At 40.8% G+C, this 24,667-nt stretch overlaps 1 protein-coding gene across 2 annotated transcripts in view; it reads right to left on the bottom strand.

Moving 5' to 3' along the window:
* Positions 1–24,667, bottom strand: part of NOTCH2 (notch receptor 2) — a 177,962-nt gene that overhangs the window by 19,886 nt on the left and 133,409 nt on the right. For both annotated transcript variants that reach the window (XM_022583935.2, XM_089917002.1), the window contains 9 exons: positions 23,452–23,597; positions 21,764–21,877; positions 11,318–11,437; positions 10,767–10,919; positions 7,847–8,075; positions 6,614–6,815; positions 4,724–4,877; positions 4,157–4,341; positions 2,439–2,571 (listed from right to left, as the gene is read on the bottom strand). In XM_022583935.2, coding sequence (XP_022439643.2) covers positions 2,439–2,571; positions 4,157–4,341; positions 4,724–4,877; positions 6,614–6,815; positions 7,847–8,075; positions 10,767–10,919; positions 11,318–11,437; positions 21,764–21,877; positions 23,452–23,597 — 1,436 coding nt within the window. The remainder of the gene's footprint in view (positions 1–2,438; positions 2,572–4,156; positions 4,342–4,723; positions 4,878–6,613; positions 6,816–7,846; positions 8,076–10,766; positions 10,920–11,317; positions 11,438–21,763; positions 21,878–23,451; positions 23,598–24,667) is intronic.

Here is a 24,667-nt window from a genome sequence, read left to right as displayed (position 1 = left end):
AAAGGGATTTCTGCAGAATAAAAAAGATTAAGGAGGTTCTATATTTTGATATAGAAACATCTCCAATTAAGTTAAAAAAAAAGTGCAAAATACTGTGTCTAATCTATCTTCAGAGTAAGAAGTGGGTATTAAAAATATTTTTGTCCCTGGCTTCTCTATACATAAAGAAACCCTGAAGGATACATTAAAAAAAAAACTCAAGAAAGATACACAGAAAACTAAAGAAAAGTGGTGTTTACTTGTTTGTGAGAGAAGGAGAACTAGGTATATGGGAAAGAGATTTTTCACTGTATGCTCCTTCTACGTGTGTGTGTGTGTGTGTGTGTGTTGGGGTGGGGGGTTGTATAAAATTGTGGACCATGTGCATACATTACCTATTAACAAACAAAATCAAAAATTGCAAAGTAAAAGCAAACCGGTATGTGCTCCCACTCTCATAGAATATTTGGTATTCTATGGGCTGCTAGTAAAATGAACACAGATGCTTATCCTCCCGTCAGAATAGAACCAGCAGTCATGAACAGACCTATCAAGTAAAAGAGAGGTCAACCTCAGCCTGAGGCAGAAGAACTATTACAGTTAGCTCTTGACATGGGGGACTGGAGGCAACCCAGGCCAAGATCCAAAGCTCAGGAGTATAGAAAGAAAAGCAATAGTGGTAACTCTAGCAATGAGGCTGTGGGACTTGAGAGTCCTCTGGAATGTTCACCAAGGGCCAGAGAGAAATAAATACCACTCCACATATCTAACCAAACACAACAGTATAATAACTCAACGAGTTCTAAGTATGACAAACTCAAAGAGATCCACACCTACACACATCATAAAAGACAGAGAATTTTGAAAGCATCAAGAGAGAAGAGACTCATCATGTACAGGGATCCTCAATAAGGTTAGCAGCTAATTTCTCATTAAAAAAATGGAGGTCAAATCACATGGGATGGGATGACACATTCAAAGTACCAGAAGAAAAAGACTGTTAATAATAATAGCAAAACTATCATTTCAGCCATCCTTAACAAATGGTTAGAAGAGAGAAATTTCGTTGCCTTATGAAATGATCCATTCTAGGACTGATATCTCTAATTAATAAAAAGTTAACGGTTAAAAAAAAAAAGTTAATGGTATAGAAGAGATTTTAGTGTAGATGAATATCCATGTGCTTGCCTACATTTCCCACTCTCCCTTGAAGCCAGGTTGAGACCATTTTACTACTTCTGGCCAGTACACTGTGAGCCGTAGTGACGGGTGTCACTTCCAGACTGAGGTATTGAAAGCTGCTGCATGACCCTGTAAGTCTGTCCCTCTTCCCCTGCTGTGGAGGTCTTGGAGGCCCCGTGCTGCAAGCCACATTTCTAAAATATAAAGAGAGGTAGCCCAACACACTCAGACTTGATCTGAGTGACAAAAAAAAAAAATTGTTGTGTTAAGCCACTGAGATTTGAGGTTTAATTTGCTGCTACCAGAATCACAGCTTGTCCCATACAGTACAAGTATTCAAAGGACCAAGCTAACAGCAAGTCAAAATTAACTTCTACTTCTCTTTCAAGCACTGAGCAGAGAACTCAGTACTTTTACAGGACAAATCTTCAAATATTCAAAGGCTGTTTCTCCCTAATTTTTTCTTCCCCGTTAACCTCATTGTTCAATAACTAGCCTACTAGTGGGGTACTCTTCCATTTTAATTTAGTCAAACTCTGAACTCAAGAAGGGTAAATTACCAAAATTCACTGACACAAAGGTCTAAGACAGTATAAATATTTCTCTAACATTCTATTCTCTTTGACAATGAGAATCAATTTCCCACCATTGTGGATGGCCTCTTACTTTTTATTTTTTTCACAAGCTGCTCAGAGCAGGTACCATTATAACTACATCTCTTCTAAAAAACAATACTCTAAGCTCTTTCCAAGAGATTGTTTGGAGGCAGGGGAATGCCCCTGGCAAAATGATGGCTCCATCATCCACCATCTAGGGTTGTATCTCATTAGGTCTTACTGCCATTCTTAGTTACAGTCTTGGGCCATCAGTGTTCTCCCCTGGCCTTATGAAAATAGGCAAATGTTTTCATGTCATTCATTTCCCCACTTTATGGAGGCAAAACTTGGCAATTTTAAAAAAATACATGAGCTGGTAAATATGAATTATTTTTTCAAGAGGCCACTAGCTGTCTTCCTGTGAAGCACCAAGAAATCTTGCTAACCAGATTAACTTTGTTGCAACCTTATGTCATTTTCACATGCTGTGTTTCACGGATTTCAACAACAACCGGACAGAATTGGAGTCAGAACATCAGAGCGAGGCAAGAGATGAATGAAATGGCTTGAATTACCAGGATTCAGATAATGCTTGATTTTTAAAAACCCACTCAACACTAAAAATGCATTTATAACTTAGAGAATGCCCTGGATGGAAGACAGGTAAGGCTGATTTCATACCCCGAGTGCCTGGTGGGCAGGAGCACTTGAAATGGTTCACAAGGTCGATACAGGTGCCTCCATTCTGGCATGGCTGGTTCTGGCACTCATCCACTTCATACTCGCAATTGACACCCTGATATCCTGGGACACACTGCCAAGAGCAAGCAAAACGAACAGGAAATATTGGCCCATTGTAGGACACAGACCTTGAGAGCAAATGAGATCTGGTAAGTTACCTGTGACCCTCTTCCCCCAGCCCTAGTACGCTTCTCTGGCATCATCACACTCTCTTCTAACAACCTCGTGCAGAGTTAGCTCACATCTTACTGGCATTTATCACTTCCAGCCGAAAGTGGCAAAAAGCCACTTGAAGGGGAAGGCAAGGACTGAATATTCTGAGCGATATTTCAGATGATGCCTGTGCAAAACTTTCGTCCCTCCTGTGTGCAGGCTTCCCCTAAAATATGCATTCCTTTGTATGTGATGAGGACCCTGTGACTCACTCAAATGGTATGTGTGGATGGTAGTAAAGATATCACATGTATGGATCTCCAGGTTCAGGAAACTACATGTTTAAGTGTGAGAAACTGACTGGTATGGGGTGAGGGCCCAGAGAGGTGGGCTAGCTAGCTGGGCTAGAGGTAGGGGTTCCAGGGCTTTTAGGGCTCATCAAGAAAGAAGATACCGACCACAAAGTGGCTCTATTTGGGAAATGCTTTGAGTCCCTCACAGCATAAGATCATCCAGAGGGAGAAAGAGGGTAAGGAGAGGAGCGCAGATGAACTTGGAAGGAAGGGGGTTACAGAGATGGGGCTGACGTGTTTGGTGATATCACTCAGCAGCCAGGCCAAGGTCTGTGGATCAGAGAGCTCTGAAGGGCAGCTGTGGCTTGGTATCTTCATGTCCTGGGGCTTATCTTACCTATGGCTAGCAGTGTCTGGTGCAGGTTTGCAGAATATACAAAGCAGGCAGGCTCTAAGTGGCTAAATTCTACTTATTAATGCTATGTTTAAAACAACTGGATGTGTAAAAATTTGAGTTTGGTTCCAGTGGTTTTTGAGCTAACAGGTCTCAGCCTGCTGTGAAGAAATAAACAACTTAGGGACCAATATACAGATGCCATCTTTGGCTCATTTATGATAAGTAGACAAGCAAAGCTTTTCTCAGTGTTGCTTGGTGGTCTAAATTGGGATCAAATCCACGTCTCTGGTCTTTTGTTAAAATCTTGATCTAACCATTATCAGCCCAGACATTAAGAAGACATGACATGTCCCTTAAAAGACACACACATCCTCAAGTATACACATGTAACAGTATGACACTACACAGAACAGGCTAAGCAACATTTTCTTGAGAGAATTATTAGTTGGTTGATCAATGACTGTATACAAAGATGACATGGGTCAAAGGGACACGCCTCAAAGTGGCTTCTCCTATCTCAACTGCTATTCAGGGAAATACCAGGAGCCGCAGGGCTGGGTGGGACTGTGAAATGCACAGCAGGCGAATGTTGGCTTTCAGACCTCTGTAAAATTATCTTACCAGAGCTATTTTAACTTATTGCACAGGGGGACTGAAAAAAAACAGTGATTAGTAAACACTGTAATTGTAACTGGAAAAAAAATCTATAAATTGTGAAAATAAGACATAAGCAGCTAAACTCAATATGTTAATGTTCGTAGGAGTTGTGCCATCTTCTGGGAGGTCTCTGACCTCTCCCTGCTCATCTTACTTACCTCACATCTGTATCCACCAATGAAGTCCCTGCAGGTGGCTCCGTGCTGGCAAGGATTGGACGAGCACTCATCCAGCTGATCCTCACAGTAGCTCCCGGTGTAGCCCAGGGGGCACTGGCAGTGATGCGAGTTGCCAGCACTGATACAGATGCCTGAGTGCTGGCACAGGCGGTCAACGGGCACCCCTGGGAAACCCAGTGGAGGAAGAAACATCATGGAAGAGCATACAACACGTCAGGTTCAGACCAACGAATCTAAGCCGGTTGACACATCAAACTTTATTATTGTCTAGTTCACAATCCTCGGTACCAGCTTTATATTAAAAATAAACAAGCCCTGAAAGTGGAATACGCCTTCCTTTCACTTCAAATACCTTTCTTTTTGGAACCTCTAGAGCTGTTCCTCTGCCCTTTCACCTTCTGTTTCAGACCCTTTCTCCAGAGTCTTCTCCATCCACTCCTGTCTTCCCTTCCCTCTCCTTCCATGATAACAATATTTGCCCTAAAACGCTGCTGGTCAGTCAATACTTTGTGGACGGACCCTTGAGTCTGAGGGGGCACAGCTCACCTCTGTGGGAGGCCGCAACCTCACAGGAGACATTGGGCACGTCACAGTAAGCACCAGCCCATCCAGACGGACACAGGCACCGGGACTGTGCTTTTTCCTGAATGCAAGTACCTTTGTTTTTACATGGAGACCGACTACAGAGGTTCACCAGGGTCTGAAACAGGGGCATACACATACATCAACATTCAGACACCAGAAACGAAAAAAAAAAGTTACACTGCATTTTAAGAAATCAAAGGAAAGCATATTAATTAATAATTTTAAAAAAAGAGCCCTCACCCAAGCCTTAAACTTAGATCCACTGTCCCCAGATAATCCAATCATTTTATACAGTCTAATTCCTTTTGGCTCTGCTATTTAAAAATTCTTACCACACAAGTTTAAGAATTTGAGGAAGCCCAATAGGTTAAGTTATCCCCTACGCCACACTTACATCTAGAAACATGGCCACCCTATGGGGCTAGAAAGAAAGAGAGAGTTAAAGCTGTCAGACAGCCCCTATGTGCTGCTCCTGAGTGAGAAATCCACGTGGGGCTTGATCAAATCTGTCTGCGGTGAATATGAGTGAAAGGATTTAAAGCCTGTTAATAAACCTAAAAACTGTCAAAGAGCTTATTTGATGGGAGAAACTCAGGCTTATGAAAAGCATGAGACAAAGACTGTGAGTGAACTAGCACCTTCTCCAAAACTCACATGTGGTGGCCTGGCCCCCGGCGAGAGGAAGGCCATACTCAACAATACAGACCTTTTGTGAAAGAAAGGGGGAAGGGCAGAGCGCTCCACGAGCACCTGTAGTCTGCACTGTGAGAACAAGCAGGAGCCCTGTGAAGAATACCCTCCTGAAGGGTAAGCTATGACAAAGCGAGAGAGAGGCATGGACATATATACACTACCAAACGTAAGGTAGATAGCTAGTGGGAAGCAGCCGCATAGCACAGGGAGATCAGCTCCGTGCTTGGTGACCGCCTGGAGGGGTGGGATAGGGAGGGTGGGAGGGAGGGAGATGCAAGAGGGAAGAGATAGGGGAACATATGTATAACTGATTCACTTTGTTATAAAGCAGAAACTAACACACCATTGTAAACCAATTATATTCCAATAAAGATGTAAAAAAAAAAAAAATACCCTCCTGATCCACAGAATCAGCGACAAGCTGTTTAACAGGCAGAGGTGCTTATAGCACCTTTGCTTATGGCAAAGCCTTATTGAAGTATACTCTGTAAGTCTAGTTAAACTTGGCCATTTATTCCTAAGTTCTTTGGACTGCTGTTATTCTATCATGTACCATTGTTTGAGAGGTAAAGCTACATAAAATTAAACACAATGCTGTTTGGTACGCAACCTTGGAAAAGTTACTTTGCCCCTCTGGGGCTCAGTTTCTTCTTCCACGAAATGAAAGGCTGGACCAGTCAGCTCTGAGGGATCCTTCCCTTATAAGAGTCTATGAAAACGTATATTATTATAAATAGTTGAATTTAAAAGACATGTGAATAGCTTGGTATCGAGACTGTTACAATATTGCAAGATATGATAATTCTCATTATCCCCTTAGATGTTGTACCTGAATTTTTAAAATCATATTTTGATTGTTCTTTATTTCCCTTTTTGTATTTCCTAAATGATATCTATGTGCTTATTTTCCACATGCATTTTCTGCAGTTCTTGGTTAGCCTGTTATAACAATTTTATATTTGTTAATCCATATAATCTTGCCAGTGTCACCATTTTGGAATCTACCAGCTATTAAGAAGCTCTCCAGATTTATCTCAGGGACATCCCTAAGACACAGAACTTTCTCTTTTGGGTGGGGCTTATTCTGCCTAGAAAAGTAATAGGTGTAATATTCAACTATTCTGAGGGAGCTGAATGAATGGGATGGAGTCTAATTACCTGACAGTTTTTCCCAGTGTAGCCCAATGGGCAGATGCAGCGGTAGGTACCCAGGCCATCAACACATACTCCTTCATTCAGGCATGGATGAGAGTTGCATTCATTGATCTCATGGAGGCAGAAGGGGCCAGTGAAGCCCACAGGGCACAAGCAAGAGAAGGAGTTAATCCCATCGATACATGTGCCACCGTTGAAACAGGAGCTAAGACGCAAACAGGGAGAACAACATTAGCTATGTAATCTGGTTCCTCTGACCTGCTATTTAAAAACTAAGGTTCCTGGAATCTAAGATATTACAGAGGCAAATACTCCTGAGCACCCAAAACTCCTATATCCAGTAAACTTTACCTTTTTCCAAACTAGAATGGGCACCAGTCAGCCTGAATCTCAGCTTCCTTTGCACAGCCAAAAAGATTAGAGGAGTATTTAAAAGTCTGAGCTTATTAGAGGCTGAGGCTCCTAAAGAAAGTGAAGGTTTCCAAGTTTTACCCCGTGCTTCTGTAGCTTTCCATGTCTCAAATTTCATTTTATCCCTAAGTCAATTTAATTTATAAGGGAAGTGTTAAATAAATAGCTCTTGACTCTAGATTTCTTTATGGAAGAGAAACAGAACAAATTTGTTGATAATTAAAGAAGAAACAAACCTCCCAGAAATTACTTAAAGAGGGATGACAAATCTGCAAAGAAACAGGAATTTCTTAATTGTCAACTAAAATGAACAAGAGACCAAAAGGGTATGGAATAGAATTATAGCTCTTTCTGTTCCCTATGCAAACAACAAATGATGATCCATCTCACTAAGTTGTTTTTTTTTTTTTTTTTTTTTTTTTTTGCAGTACGTGGGCCTCTCACTGCTGTGGCCTCTCCCGTTGTGGAGCACAGGCTCCGGACGCGCAGGCTCAGCGGCCATGGCTCACGGGCCCAGCCGCTCCGCGGCATGCGGGATCCTCCCGGACCGGGGCACGAACCCGTGTCCCCTGCATCAGCAGGCAGACTCTCAACCACTGTGCCACCAGGGAAGCCCTCTCACTAAGTTTTTCAACCTCTAACCTTTGAGCTTGTAACTAGATGTCTACAAGGACTCAGGAACTAGGAAATAAGAGATGATTATGGGGTGGGATCCAAGTGGATGCCTTATGCCTGTCCCTTGATCCCAGTACTGTGCTCTGTAGTTTCCTCCTGTTTCTCCCTTTGCCCCTAAGACACTGGTGCCTGAGGACACGGGCTGCTCACCTCTCAGTGCACTCGTCAATGTTGTTCTCACAGTGGACTCCATCAAATCCCGCCTGGCACTTGCAGGTGTAACTGTTGACATAGTCAGAGCAGGTCCCTCCGTTCTTACAGGGTTCACTCAGACACTCATCCATGTCTGTCTGACACCTGTCCCCAGTGAAGCCCGGAAGGCATAGGCAGGAGAAAGTATTCACTCCGTCTACACAGGAACCTCCATTCTGGCAAGGATCTAAGCCATTGCACACAAGAATTAGAACTCTGAACAGCAGCATCAAGTTAACCTTAGACTCATAAAGGTGAGTACCCTGCACTGAGTCACACAAGGAACAGAAACAATTCTGACTTTTCTTTGCATCTATTTTGCCCTGACTCCTCCATTTATGAAAATGAATGCAGTAACACTTCCCTGAGATTCTTAATAATAAGAATCTGTTTAATACCTGGAATGAACTTTCCATATACCACTAACAGTTTTGCAAACTTAATAGTCATAAAACTTGTATTTGTCCCACAAACTTGCATTTGTAAATCAAATGTATGCCCCAATACACAGAATCTCAGAAATATCAGTAAAGATTTTCAAAAGGTGTATGTGGTGGTGGAGTGGGTTGGGTAGGCTGGAATAGATATTAATCAGCCCCCTGCACTAATCTATCTTTGCTTTCTTTTCCCTCACACTCTTCCTTTCTTCCCTCATTTCATTTTTCAAATGCACACAGAACATTTACCAAGACAGACCATACACTGGGCCATATGACATGCTTTAATAAATTTAAAGTAATTCAAATCATGTGAAGAATGTTCACTGATCACAATGGAATTAAACTAGAAATCAGTAACAAAACCTACCTGGAAGGAATCAGCAACAAAAGATATTTGGAAACTAAAGAACACACTTCTAAAAAATTTTGAGTCACAGAACAAATCCAGATGGAAGCCTGAAAGTATTTTGAGCTGAACGAAAAGAACATGACACATCAAAATTTGTGAAATACAGCTAAAGCAGTGTTTTGAGGGAAAATGTATAGCATTAAATGCTTATTTTAGAAGTAGTAGAATGAAACAAAATCTAAACTTCCACCTTAAGAAACTAGAAAAAGAAGGGCAAACTAAAACCAAAGTAGGCAATGAAAAGACTAAAGAGCAGAAATCAATGAAATAGGAAACAGTAAAGCAACTGAGAAAAATCATGAAACTAAAACTGGGTTCATTTAAAAGATTATAAATAAATACATACCTACATACATAAGTACACATACACATAATACATAAACAGATAGACAGATTACTAAAACCAATAATGCTCTACCAAGAGCAACCAGAGGAAAAAAGAGAGAAGACATAAATAACCAATATCTGAAATAAGAGAAGGGAAATAACCCCATTTTAAAATAAACATTAAAAGTACAATAAAGGAATATCATGAAAGACTCAATGCCAACAATTCTGACAACTTAAAGTAAAACTCATCCCTTGAAAGATGCAAATCACCAAAGCTCAATGAAAAAGAAATAGATACCCTGAACACCTATTAAAGGAATTAAATTTATAATTAAAAACCTTCCCAGAAAGAAAATTCCAGGCCTAGATGTTTAGAAGAAATGATACTAATTCTACTCAAAGTCTTCCAGAAAATAGAAAGGGAACACTTCCTGATTTGTTCTATGAGGCCAGCATCACCCTCTTACCAAAACTATACAAATACAGTATAAGAAACTTAGAGAACAATATGCCCCATGAACACAGATACAAAAATCCTTAGCAAAATTTGAGTAAATAATATCCAACAATATATGAGAGAGATAACACATCATGACCAAGTAGAATTTATCCCAGAAATTTAAGGTTAGTTCAACATTTGAAAATCAATTAACATAATTCACTTACATTAAAAGACCTTAAAAAACAGTATTACCCCCTCAAGAGATACTGAAAAATCATCTGAAAGAAAAGTAACCCTCATTCATTATTAAAAGGAAGAAAATTCTCAGCCAACTGAAGGTAAATTGCAAACTTCTCACCAAATTGAGGTAAACTGAGGTAAATTCCTCAATTTGATGCTTTTCCCTTAGAATCAAGAACAAGGCAAGACCGGCTTCTCTCACCACTTCTATTCTGCATTTACTGAAGTCAGTGCAATAATGCAAGAAAAATAAATAAAATGCGTACAGATTTAGAAATAAAAGAATACAGAAAAGAAATAAAAGGTATAGCAGTTGTATTTATTCAGAAATAACATAGTGCATTATCTCTATAAAAAAATCCTAGGAATCTAAACTAAACCAGAAGCTATACTAATCTGGAATTAATGATAAGTGAGTTTAGCAAGATTACAAAACAGAATTACTCATTAAAACCTTTAGAACTCATATTCCCTCTCTTCAAAAAAGAGTTTTCATTATATGATTCTATTTATATAAAACTGTAAAAAAATTCACACAAATCCATAGGGACAGAGATAGATCCCTGGTTGCCTGGGACAGGAAAGTGGAGAGGAGAGTTAAGTTACAAAAGAGATGAGAATACTTTCAGGGGGGTGGACATGTTCAGGATCTTGAGTATTGGTTTCAGTTGTTGTACGGCAAAACTTATTGACTGGTACATTTAAATACTGGCAGTGTGCTGTATGCTAATTATACTTCAAGAGATGTGCTTTTCTAAAAAAGCTTTCATAGCATTGTTCCCACTTCGTCAATGTACAAAAATCAGTAAGGCAATACTTAGAAGTGACTACCCTGCCTTAACTCCTAAAGCCACTGGCTTCAAAATGAAGATTTTTAAAGTACAAAGACTAAAGACACGTGGTAAACTATTGGATGGCCCGTCTCGGCACTGAGAGGCGAGAGCCTCCGCCGAGTTCTGCTCTGCTCCCTATGCTCTCCTCTCCCTCGGGGGCTTAGGAGCAGGCTGGCATACTCACTGGCAAGGCAGTCATCGATGTCCTCCTCACAGTCCATACCACTGAAGCCTGGAGGACACTCGCACATGTAGCTGCCCTGGGTGTTATGGCAGAGACCGTGGTTCATGCAGGGCTTGGAGACACACTCGTCAATGTCAACTGTACACCGCTGACCTGGAAACATAGGGGCAATGAACGGTCCAGTCTTTGGAAGTTGATTCCCACAGAAATTTATGTGGGGCCTGAGCTTCAGCTGGGGTAGGTGGGGCTACTCCAAGGATATTCCGGTTGGTCTCCTTCTTTTGGAAGTCCCTTAAGGCTTCTGTGCCCCTAGCAGTTGATGCTACAATCCCCTGTAGAACATCATGGTTTCAGACTCTGGTGGGAGTCCTCTAGCCCCAGAGACATACAAAATGGAAAGGCTTTCTAAAACATTCCAGTTAGCAGCTTCTATACATGGCCTCCATTCTTAACAAAAAAGGGCAAGCCTCAAAAGACCAGGTCCTCCGTGTCATCAGATAACCTGACCACTTTGTTTAAGGCTCTTGGTTTCCCCATTCCCATGTTGTTACCTTGCCAGCCAGGAGCACACAGGCAGGTGTAACTCTCAAAATTTGGTGCCTCTTTGCAAACACCAGCATTCTCACAAGGGTTTGGGGAACAGGGAGCTAATACAGTCTGACAGTTCTTTCCTGTAAATCAAATGACAGAGTTCATTATAGAGAAAAATTCCAAGGAAACTGAAACTCCCCCCCACCCCACCAAATTCTATACTAAAGGATGATCTCTGAATTCAGGTCTAACGTAATGGATAAGAGCTTTGGAATCTGAGAGACCTATGGACTTTTGTGTCTTGGCTCTGATGTGATTACTAACAGTGTGATCTCAGGCAAGTTATCTTCTCTGAGCTTCCACATAAATAAGATGGGAATTAGGATGGTATATAACTCATAGAGGCTTTTTGTGGATTAAATGATAAAATGCTTACAAAGTCCTTATTAGCATAGGGCCCAGTACCTAGAGTAAGTACTCAACAACTGTTGGGCTGCTGTCATCTTCATATTATTATCACGAGGGGTTACATGGATTTGGAATCCTGCATCAATCAGGGGTGACAGTTTCTGCATCTTCATAGCTAAGATTCAGCTGCTCAGATGCTTAGCCACACAGATCTACCTTCACGTGAGCGGGGAAGAAGTAACACAGCCGCCTACTCCTCAAAACCTCTGCCGGCCTGTTCCAGAAGGCAATGGGGTTGATGAGAAGGCCACCAGAGGTGGAAAACAGTGAAGTAATTCTGAATGCCTAGTAACATCTCTCCTTATCATCAACATCAACAACATGACATTGATAGTTGCCCATCAACATTTCCTATCTTAGTATACTGAATATAAGACTCCAGAAAAAAATTGAAAGAATGCTTTTATTAAAGGGGAGATAGGCTTTTTCCAAGACGGCAGAGGAGTAGGAGGACGTGGAGTTGCCCTCTCCCCACAAATGCACTGGGAATACATCTACAAGTGGAACAATTCTCCCAGAGCACCTGCTGAACACTAGCAGAGGACCTTGGACACCTAAAAGGACAAGAAAGATCCCCACATAACCAAGTAGCATGAAAGAAAGAAGAAGGGAAAAGGAAGAGGAGAGGAAGCAGGATGGGACCTGTACCCCCGGCAGGGAGATGAAGGTGAGGAGAGGTTGCCACATCTGGGGAAGCTTCCTCACCAGCAGGGAGATCAGCTGGGACAGAAGGGGAGACTTGGAGACTCAGAGGAGAGCCCGGCAACTGGTCTGTGGCAGGCAGGACACAGTGAGACCTATGCAGATGGTCCGGGCCACAGCCCTGTGCAACCCAGCCTGAGACGGGTGCCTGCAGGTGCACACGGGGGCTGGGTGCCAGAACGTGGGGTTTGGAGAGCAGACCTGGGGAGGGGACTGCTGTTGGCTGTGAGGAGACAGCCTAAAGGGACGGGAGTGAGGAGCTCTGCAACCAGGAATGCTTGTGGAGGAAGCCCAGACTGCCACAGAAGTGAAGCGCCATGTGCAAAGGGCAGGGTCGCCATTGTGCAGCCTCTCTCCTCGTGAGGCGGCCCCTGCCTCCACGGGCACGAGGGCGGGCTCCGGCTGGAGGCGGTTTGTGCACCCCCTTCCATCGCTTCCTCTGCCCCCCACCCCAGCCTGGACAGCACGCTGGCCCCCGTCGCCACCTGGCCTCCTTCCAGCCTGACGAGCTCGTGTGCTCTGGCCACCTCTGGAGCAGACTCCGGTGAGAGGAACACACACAGAGGTGGGGCTGAAACCACAGCTGAGCCCCAGGGCCCGTGTGACTAAGGAAGAAGACCTTAAACCTCTCCTCACAGCTACACGAACCCAGAGTTACACCTCCTCTGATGGCTTCCTAAATTCAGCGCCTGCGAGACATCCCAAAGGACAAGTGCTCTTGCAGCTGGGATGGGTCTGGCTTTAGCAGCTGTAGGCTTTGTGGGCACATACACAGAGGCTGGGCCAGGTCAGAATCTGAGCTGCCACCACAGTTCCCACAGCGGGTCCAGGTTCATTACTACTGCAGTCCCGGGATCTGACTTCAGTGGATCTGCGCCAGTGGCCTGGTGAAAACAATGCCTGAGAGTCACCAGGGCCAACTGCCAGCATACCCACAGTTACAGTGGGACCAAGAGCAGTGCCAACAACAGTGTACTTTGTGAGCCTGCACAATGGGCAAAAGGGGACACAATAGAGCACATTCACGGGTGAACAGCTCCAAAGGAGGAAAACTCAGTGACTCCTCTCCCAGTGGGAGCACTCCAATCCCACCTTCCTTGCACTGCAGATCAGAAACACAGTTAAGAAACAGATCTAGGGGCCTCTACTCCAACAACTAGGGATCAGGCCCTGCCCCTGACAGGACGGTGACAACCACAGAGCAAAAAGGAGGCCCTGCTCAATATCCAGGACCAGGCTCTGGTCACCACAACACCAATCAAACTCCCTATCAAGGGGATAATGGTACAAGCCTCTGGACCAACCTCACCCACCAGGGGGCAGACACAAGAAGCAAGAGGAACTACAATCCTGCAGCCTGTGGAAAGGAGAACATAAACACAGTAAGAGTGACAAAATGAGAAGTAAAAGAAATATATTGCAGATGAAGGAGCGAGATAGAAACCTATAAGAACAACTAAATGAAGAGGAGATAGGCAATCTACCTGAGAAAGAATTCAGAGTAATAATAGTAAAGATGATCCAAGATCTCAGAAAAAGAATGGAGGCACGGCTCAAGAAGATATAGGAAATGTTTAACAAAGATCTAGAAGAACTAAAAAACAAACAAACAGAGATGAACAATACAGTAACTGAAATTAAAAATACACTAGAAGGAATCAATGGCAGAATAACCGAGGCAGAAGAACAGATAAGTGACCTGGAAGACAGAATGGTAGAAATCTCTGTGGTGGAACAGAATAAAGAAAAAATAATGAAAAGAAATGCAGACAGTCTCAGAAACCTCTGGGATAACATCAAATGCACCAACATTCAAATTATAGGAGTCCCAGAAAAAAAAGAGAAAGGACCTGAGAAAATATTTGAAGAGATTACAGTCAAAAACTTCCCTAACATGGGAAAGGAAATAGTCACCCAAGTCCAGGAAGTACAGAGAGTCCCATACAGGATAAACCCAAGGAGGAACATGCCCAGACACACAATAATCAAACTAACAAAAATTAAATACAAAGAAAAAATATTAAAAGCAACAAGGGAAAAGCAAGAAATAACATACAAGGGAATCCCCCATAAGGTTATCAGCTGATTTTTCAGCAGAAGCTCTGCAGGCCAGAAGGGAGTGGCATGATATATTTTAAGTGATGAAAGGAAAAAACCTACAACCAAGAATACTCTACCCAGCAAAGCTCTCATTCAGAGTTGATGGAGAAATCAAAAGCTTTACAGAGAAGTAAAAGCTTTACAGAGAAGCAAAAGCTAAGAGAATTCAGCATCACCAAACCAGCCTTACAACAAATGCTAAAGGAACTTCTCTAGGCCGGAAACACAAGAGAAAAGAACAAAAGAGGAACGGAAGAAAAAAGGATCTACAAAAACAAACCCAAAACAATTAAGAAAATGCCAATAGGCACACACGTATCAATACTTACCTTAAATATAAATGGATTAAATGTTTCAACCAAAAGACACAGACTGGCCAAATGGATACAAAAATAAGATCCATATATATGCTGCCTACAAGAGACCCACTTCAGACCTAGGTACACATACAGCCTGAAAGTGAGGGGATGGAGAAAGATATTCCATGCAAATGGAAATCAAAAGAAGGCTGGAGTAGCAATACTCATATCAGACAAAATAGACTTTAAAATAAAGACTGTTACAAGAGACAAGGAAGGACACTACATAATGATCAAGGGATCAGTGCAAGAAAAAGATACAACAATTGTAAATATATATGCACCCAACATAGGAGCACCTCAATATACAAGGCAAATGCTAACAATCATAAAAGAGGAAATTGACAGTTAACACAGTAATAGTGGGGGACTTTAACACCTCACTTACACCAATGGACAGATCATCCAGACAGAAAATTAATAAGAAAACATAAGCTTTAAATGACACATTAGACTTAGATAGACTTAACTGACGCTTATAGCACATTCCATCCGAAAGCAGCAGAATACACTTTCCTCTCAAGTGCACATGGAACATTCTCCAGGATAGATCACATCTTGGGTCACAAATCAAGCCTCGGTAAATTTAAGAAAACTGAAATCATATCAAGCATTTTTTTGACCACTACATTATGAGATTAGAAATCAATTACAGGAAAAAAACCTGTAAAAAACACAAACACATGGAGGCTAAACAATATGTTATTAAATAACCAAGAGATCACTGAAGAAATCAAAGAGAAAATCAAAAAATACCTAGAGACCACAAAAACACGATCATCTAAAACCTATGGGATGCAGCAAAAGCAGTTCTAAGAGGGAATTTTATAGCAATACAATCCTACCTCAGGAAACAAGAAAAGTCTCAAATAAACAATCTAATACACCTAAAGCAACTAGAGAAAGAAGAACAAACAAAACCCAAAGTTAGTAGAAGGAAAGAAATCATATAGATCAGAGCAGAAATAAATGAAATAGAGACAAAGAAAACAATAGCAAAGATCAATGAAACTAAAAGCTCGTTCTTTGAGAAGATAAACAAAATTGATAAACCTTTAGCCAGACTCCTCTAGAAAAAGAGGGAGAGGACTTAAATCAATAAAATTGAAATGAAAAAGAAGTTACAATGAACACCACAGAAATACAAAGGATCATAAGAGACTACTACAAGCAGCTGTGTGCCAATAAAACGGACAACCTGGAAGAAGTGGACAAATTCTTAGAAAGGTACAATCTCCCAAAACTGAACCAGGAAGAAATAGAGACTATGAACAGACCAATCACAAGTACTGAAATCGAAACTGGGATTAAGATTCTTCCAACAAATGGAAGTCCAGGACCAGATGGCTTCACAGGCAAATTCTATCAAACATTTAGAGAAGAGTTAACACCTGCCCTTCCGAAACTCTTCCAAAAAATTGCAGAGGGTGGAACACTCCCAAGCACATTCTACGAGGCCACCAACCCCCTGATACCAAACACAGGCAAAGATATCACAAAAAAAGAAAATTACAGGCCAATATCACTGATGAACATAGATGTAAAAATCCTCAACAAAATACTAGCAAACCAAATTAAAAAACACATTAAAAGGCTCATACACCATGATCAAGTGGATATATTCCAGGGATGCAAGAATTTTTCAGGATCCGCAAATCAATCAATGTGATACACCACATCAACAAATTGAAGAATAAAAACCATATGATCATCTCAATAGATACATAAAAAGCTTTTGACAAAATTCAACACCCATGTATGATAAAAACTCTCCAGAAAGTGGGCACACAGTGAACCCACCTCAACATAATAAAAGCTATATATGACAAGCCCACAGAAAACATCATTTCAATGGTGAAAAACTGAAAGCATTTCCTCTAAGATCAGGAACAAGAAAAGGATGTCAACTCTCACCACTATTATTCAACATGGTTTTGGAAGTCCTAGCCATGGCAATCAGAGAAGAAAAAGAAATTAAAGGAATCCAAATTGGAAAAGAAGAAGTAAAACTGTCACTGTTCGCAGATGACATGATACTATACGGAGAAAACCCTAGAAACGCTACTGAAAAACTACTAGAGCTCATCAATGGATTTGGTAAAGTTGCAGGACACAAAATTAATACACAGAAATCTCTTGCATTTTTATACGCTAACAACGAAAGATCAGAAAGAGAAATCGAGGAAACAGTCTCATTTACCATCACATCGAAACGAATAAAATACCTAGGAATAAACCTACCTAAGGAGGCAAAAGACCTGTACTCAGAAAACTATAAGACACTGAGGAAAGAAATTAAAGATGATACCAACAGATGGAGAGATATACCATGTTCTTGGATTGGAAGTATCAATATTGTGAAAATGACTATACTACCCAAAACAATCTACAAATTCAATGAAATACTATCAAATTACCAACAGCATTTTTCACAGAATTAGAACAAAAGTTTACAATTTGTATGGAAACACAAGAGACCCTAAAAAGCCAAATAAATCTTGAAAAAGAAAAACAGAGCTGGAGGAATCAGGCTCTCTGACTTCAGACTATACTACAAAGCTACAGTAATCAAGACAGTATGGTACTGGCACAAAAACAGAAATATAGATCAATAGAACAGGATAGAAAGCCCAGAGACAAACCCACGCACCTATGGTCACCTAATCTATGACAAAGGCGGCAAGAATATACAACGGAGAAAAAGACAGTCTCTGCAATAAGGGGTACTGGGAAAACTGGACAGCTACATGTAAATGAGTGAAATCAGAACACTCTCTAATACCATACACAAAAATAAACTCTAAATGGGTTAAAGACCTAAGTGTAAGGCTGGATACTATAAAACTCTTAGAGGAAAACATGGGCAAAATGCTCTTTGACATAAATCACAGCAAGATCTTTCTCAATCAACCTCCTAGAGTAATGGAAATAAAAACAAAAATAAACGAATGGGACCTAATGAAACTTAAAAGCTTCTGCACAGCAAAAGAAACCATAAACAAGATAAAAAAAACAACCCTCAGAATGGGAGAGAATATTTGCAAATGAAGCAACTGACAAGGTATTAACCTCCAAAATATACAAATAGCTCATGCAGCTCAATTAAAAGAAAACCAAAAACAATCCAATCAAAAAATGGGCTGAAGATCTAAATAGACATTTCTCCAAAGAAGACATACAGATGGCTAAAAAAGCACGTGAAAAGATGCACAACATCACTAATTATTAGAGCAATGCAAGTCAAAACTACAATGAGATGTCAGCTCACACCCGTCAGAAGGGCCATCATCAAAAACTCGACAAACAATAAATGCTAGAGGGGGTGTGGAGAAAATGGAACCCTCCTACACTGTTGGTGGGAATGTAAATTGATACAACCACTATGGAGAACAGTATGTAGGTTCCGTAAAAAACTAAAAATAGAACTACCATATGACCCAGCAATCCCACTCCTGGGCATATATCTGGAGAACACCATAATTCAAAAAGATACATGCACCCTAATGTTCACTGCAGCACTATTTACAATAGCCAGGACATGGAAGCAACCTAAATGTCCATCAACAGAGGAATGGATGAAGAAGATGTGGTACATACATACAATGGAATACTACTCAGCCATAAAAAGAATGAAATAATGCCATTTGCAGCAACATGGATGGACCTAGAGATTGTCATACTGAGTGAGGTAAGTCAGGCAAAGACAAATATCATATGATATCACTTATCTGTGGAATCTAAAAAAAGGGGCCAAATGAACTTATTTACAAAACAGAAATAGAGCCACAGATGTAGAAAACAAACTTATGGTTACCAGGGTGTAAGTCGGGGGGATAAATTGGAAGATTGGGATTGACATATACACACTAATATATACAAAATAGATAACTAATAAGGACCTACCGTATAGCACAGGGAACTCTACTCAATACTCTGTAATGGCCTATATGGGAAAAGAATCTAAAAAAGAGTGGATATACGTATATGTATAACTGATTTACTTTGCTGTACACCTGAAACTAACACAACATTGTAAATCGACTATACGCCAATAAACTTTTTTAAAAAAGGGAGATAAAGTTGTTTTTAAAGTCAAGTTACAACACATACCTGTCAGAATGACTATCGTCAAAAAGCCTACAAATAAAAAATGTTGGTGAAGATGTGGGGAAAAGGAAACCCTTGTACACTGTTGGCGGTAAGGTAAATTGGTACAGCCACTATTGAAAACCGTATGGAGGTTCCTCAAAAAACTAAAAACAGAACTACCATATGATCCAGCAATTGCACTCCTGGGTATATATCTGAAGAAAATAAATACACTAATTCAAAAAGATACATGCACCTCAATGTTCAAAGCAGCCTTATTTATAATAGCCAAGATATGGAAGCAACCTAGGTATCCATCAATAGATGAATGGATAAAGAAGATGTGATATGTGATACACACACACACACACACACACACACACACAGGGGAATATTACTCAGCCATAAAAAAGAATTAAATTCTACCATTTGCAACAACATGGATGGATTTAGAAGATATTACGCTTAGTGAAATGAGTCAGACAGAGAAAGACAAATACTGTATGTTATCACTTATATGTGGAATCTAAAAAACAAGACAAACAAATGAATATAACAAAATCGAAACAGACTCACAGATATAGAGAACAAACTAATGGTTACTAGTGGGGAGAGGGAAGGGGAGTAGGGCAAGATAGGGATAGGGGATTAAGAGATACATACTACTACGTATAAAATAGATAAGCTACATATATATAAGGTACAGCACAAGGAATATAGCCATTACTTTGCAGTAACTTTAAATGGAGTATAATCTTTAAATATACTGAATCACTATAGTGTACACCTGAAATGAATATAATGTAAATCAATTATACTTCAACAAAATAAAGTCAAATTACAACTAACTCAATTTAAAATTTTATCCTAAAATTTTGTATTCAGAAAGAAAACAATATTACCACAAATTTTCATCAATATCCCTAACAAGTTTTTAATTTGTCTGGTCAGAATAATGGCTCACAAGGAAAGGCAACGTTTCCTAGTTCCCTTCATGCTGGCCAAATTCAACGACACTTAAAACACTTAGTGACACTCAGCACTGAAATTTTAATCTGCATAGATTTCCAGTCTCATATAATTTCTCAAAATTCACAAGCAGTAAATTCTTTTAATAAGATCCTAATATGCAGAAAAACCAACAGCCAGCATTTAGTCAAATATTCTTATAGTATCTGAATAGCAAGAAGACAAATATTTTCAAGATGACCTGTGCACCTTAGTCATATTCAGGTAAGTCTCTAATGCACCTGAGCATAGTGACACCTGCTTATATCTCCCTACAGCCATCAATTCTCAGTCTTTATGGTTGTAAGTGAGATCATCTGCTCAATACCAACAAATGTGATCAGCACTATCACTGTGAAATGGCGTTATTTAGACTGTCTGTCTGTGGGCTTCCCTGGTGGCACAGCGGTTGAGAGTCCGCCTGCTGATGCAGGGGACACGGGTTCGTGCCCCGGTCCGGGAAGATCCCACATACCGTGGAGCAGCTGGGCCCGTGAGCCATGGCCGCTGAGCCTGCGTGTCCGGAGCCTGTGCTCCGCAACGGGAGAGGCCACAACACTGAGAGGCCCGCGTACCGCAAAAAAAAAAAAAAAAAAAAAAATAGACTGTCTGTCTGGGGATAGCTAGGGATCTCCGATAACTGATTTTATCAGTCAGGCTGGCTAAATGCACTTTCCCTGCATGAATGTTTCTTCTAAAGAGGTGGCAAAGATAACAATGTAGTATCAAGTCTTTCAGGTAACAGAGGCATGCTTCTGGCCACTCTGCCACTCCAAACAGCCTAGAGTCACTAGCAACAGCTATAATGAACAGCTTAAGACTCCAGGGGAGTAAGAACTCAGCCATGCTCCTGCCTGCATGCTAGGCACTGGAGAAACATGCAAAGTCATTGTTCATGTTTCTGTTTTGTTCCCCACAGATGAAGAAAATGGCTGACGAAGAGGTAAACGAGCCACACAAATACAACCAATCACAAGATGGCAGTAATGAGGCAGGAGACTACAAAGAAACGTCCAAGCACACTCCTATAATACCACCCGAAACAAAGAACACCTGATGTGCAATGAACTCACACCCATGTCTTGCGTGTGTGTGATCGCCATCCCAGGGGTAGTACCTCTCTGAATAAGATGCAGTGGCAATGAACGTGAGGAGAAGAATGACAAGAGGACAAGCTTTGGATTCAGAGAGACTTAGGGACAAATCCTAGATCTACCACTTACCTATGTGACCTTCAGCAAGTAACCTCTCTTTGCCTCAGCTTCCACATGTATAAAATGGTGATAGGAACTTCTACATACTTTGTAGAATTATTGTGAGCACTAGATCAAATAATCCCAAGTATGTAAAGTGTCCGGCACATAGTAAATGACCAATAAGTGGTAGTTGTTGTGTTAGCAAAACTCAGACTAAGAGCACAGGCCACAGAGACTCTGGGTCCATTCAAATAATGACCAAACCATCAGCTATGTGTCAGTTCCAGCCATATATAATTTTAAAAAATTTTCAAACCCTAAAAAATAAAGGCAGCAAATGAGTTTCCCCACCACTTGCATCTAGAGAGGCCACAGTGTTTTCTCAGAGCTGAAGACCCAGTCAGTGAGGGCAGGAGGGGTGACAAGGGAGTGATTCCTCAGAGCGGCATCAATGCCCCACAGATCCCATCTCTGAGACTCATAGGTTTGGAATGACAAGGCGAGACCAAGCAACCCTTCTGGTCCTTGCACTTGCAGGACTCACCTGTGTATGGCAGTACACAGTGGCAGGTATAACCACTTATATCATCAAAGCAGGTTCCTTGGTTCAGACATGGATTCGAAGCACATTCATCAATATTCACCAGACAGTTATAGCCTGTAGACAGAAAAGGGGAAAACCCAAAGACAGTGAAACTTCGTTAGCCTCCTCATTATCTCATTTACTAAGCAATCCTCTCAGTGGTAAACGTTAAACACCTCAGAAACTGCATTAACTTCTTCAGGCCACTGGAACACCTGTTCATTCATTTCAGTGTCAAGTCCCTGACATAGTCAGTAAAAAGTGCTTAATCCATCAAAAAATGAATGGAAGAACAGTATATTCTAATAGCTTGAAAGTCTAATGCACCTCCAAACATAAGTAATTTCTCCATTATGGACCATGAAGTTCATTAGGATGAAGACCTACTGCTATATCTAAATAGAAGCTCTTTCTATACAGAGTATCTGGTCAGGGCTTCAAAACAGCCTGTAAGTTATCAAGGGATAAAATATTTGAATACTTAATCAAAGCCTGTGATTTATGCCCACTCTTTCAAATGCGCAGTCTCTACCATCGATGTGGTAGGGCTTCCAGAAGTCACAAAGCTGTTTCCCCTGATCCAAGACACGAAATCTACTCCCACTATGAAAAAGAGAAGAGTAAGGAAGCATCCACGGGGACAGGACTGTACTAAATGCCACACGCCTTTGTCCCGTCAGTAGGGCCTGACACAGAGCCTTAAAACTGAGGAACTACAGCACTGTACGAAAGAAAATGATGGTCTAGGAGTACAGAGGTCTGGGTTCAAACTGCACTCCACTACTCAACAGCCGAACAACGCTGGACTTTACATTTTGATTTTTATTTTGTTGATCAGCAAGTCTCAATGAGACAAAGGAATAAAAGTGTTTTTAAATCTGTAAGTTTCTTTGCAGATGTAATATATCTGAATGTCAGAAAATTACTGACTAAAATACGGTCTCAGAAAATGTTCAAGTAATCCAAGTGACACTGAAACATACTGATGTATTACAGTAGCCTGGCACAGTTTTGAGTGGTGAAATCAGTGACTATGTGGACAGCGAAGTACGAATGTGAATGATTTACCCACAGGTTTCTCTCTCTTGAGTATCTAAGAAAAAAGCAATGGGAGAAATACAACAGAGACAACTCAAAACGTGATTTTACACGATACCCACTATTACGCATTTTTTTTCCAGAAGGCCACAGGTGACTATGTATCATCTAAGAATATCTTAATGTGTAAGAGAATTTGTTGGAAAGGTTTTAAATACATGGATTCTTCCATGATATTATTGCTACAATTACAGTAAAACAAAATTTTCATTCTACTACCAATATCTCTTTCGAATTAACACAGAATCAAGCCTACACTGGAGCTTTATAATTAGAACACCTGTCCAAAGTTGTGTAAGTGGAGTTCTAGTGGCTCACCTTAAATGGTACTGTTTCAGTAACTCACCTCTCCGCTAGTCTGAAAATAGAATCCATGCATAAATCTATTTATGTTTTTATTCCCCAACTGCCCTATAAATATTAAGTGCTCAAATTATATTTGCTATATGAATGAGAAGGAAAAAAGGGAAAGGAAGAAGTGAGTCAAGCCATATGCACCGACAGAAAGGCAGAGAGAGAAGGGAGATAAAAATATGCACTTTTGCTTTCACCTTTAAAGCCCTTCTTGCAAGTGCACCTGTATCCATTCACCAGATTGTCACAAGTTCCTCCGTTCTGGCATGGATTAGAAAGACATTCATTTCTGTCCACTTCACAGTTGATGCCAACCCAGCCTGCATCACAGAGGCACTTGTATCTGAAAGAAGACAGAGTTATTTACTGTTGCGGGATGAATGTACAATTGAGTCATAGTTGAAATACACCATTCTGAAAAACTGAAGGACCAAGGAACTCTTGGGTAAGCTAATCTCATTTCTGATCCTCTATGGACCTATACTTGGGTCACCATGTGAATCATGTGGGCCCATCTGGAGTATTCAGTAAACACACCTTCCTGGCCCACAAAGATGCTAGAGAAACTAAGTGAGTATAGTGAGTTTTCATATGTAAACAGTGGTTGGTACAACAAATCAGGACAATCTGAAAGACACGTTAACACAGATAAATCTGCAGTTTCATTTCTTCTATATAAACTAAAAGTAACGCAAGCCTTAGGATCACTTGTTTCTGGTGTAAAACAGACACCCAGGAAGTAGTGTAGTTATCAGAGACACTAAGCCACTCTGAAGAGCTCCTGGGATGTCTGACTTCTGAGACATGCTTTGCTCTGACCTGAATCCCTGCCCCCAGAAAGCACTGAGGGTACTGAGCAGGAAAAGGAACAAAAATGAAGGTATTTGAAGTATATGCACATTGTTCACAAGCTGAACATCATTAGCACTTAGAATGTGGTATCAGGAGATAATAGCCTCCTAGTCTGGAGATCCTTTAAAAAAAAGTAGATGGGTTGGGATTCTTTGCAGGCTGCTATACTCTGAAACAGGAATACTGAGTTAATTCATCTTGGAAATAACTTGATTTCCTATTTAGCTCTTAATACACTCTTTGTTCTTTCACCTGTCGTAAGCATGGCAAATGGTTAATGCCCAGAGTCCTGTCCTCTGGCAAGCACAGCAAGAGTGCACGACTATCTCATGGAACCTAACATCACACTCTGATTCTAGAAAATTACTTACCAACACATTACACAACTCTCAGGGGCTTGCAAACTGTGAACATTTCATCAGGGCCATGTCTAAAGTTAGCTGAGACCAGATCTACTTCAGTGGCACCCACTGGTACCATGATAGAACAGAGTTGGGCTTTTTTTTTTAAGCAGGGGGTAAAATCAAATAGAACATCCCTCAGAACTCAATCTTGCAATAA

This window comes from Delphinapterus leucas, chromosome 1 (assembly GCF_059928025.1).
Source record: "Delphinapterus leucas isolate spDelLeu-1000000601 "Yukka" chromosome 1, BTC_Dleu_Yukka2, whole genome shotgun sequence".
Lineage (NCBI taxonomy): Eukaryota > Metazoa > Chordata > Mammalia > Artiodactyla > Monodontidae > Delphinapterus > Delphinapterus leucas.
This window is presented reverse-complemented; position numbering and strand designations above follow the sequence as displayed.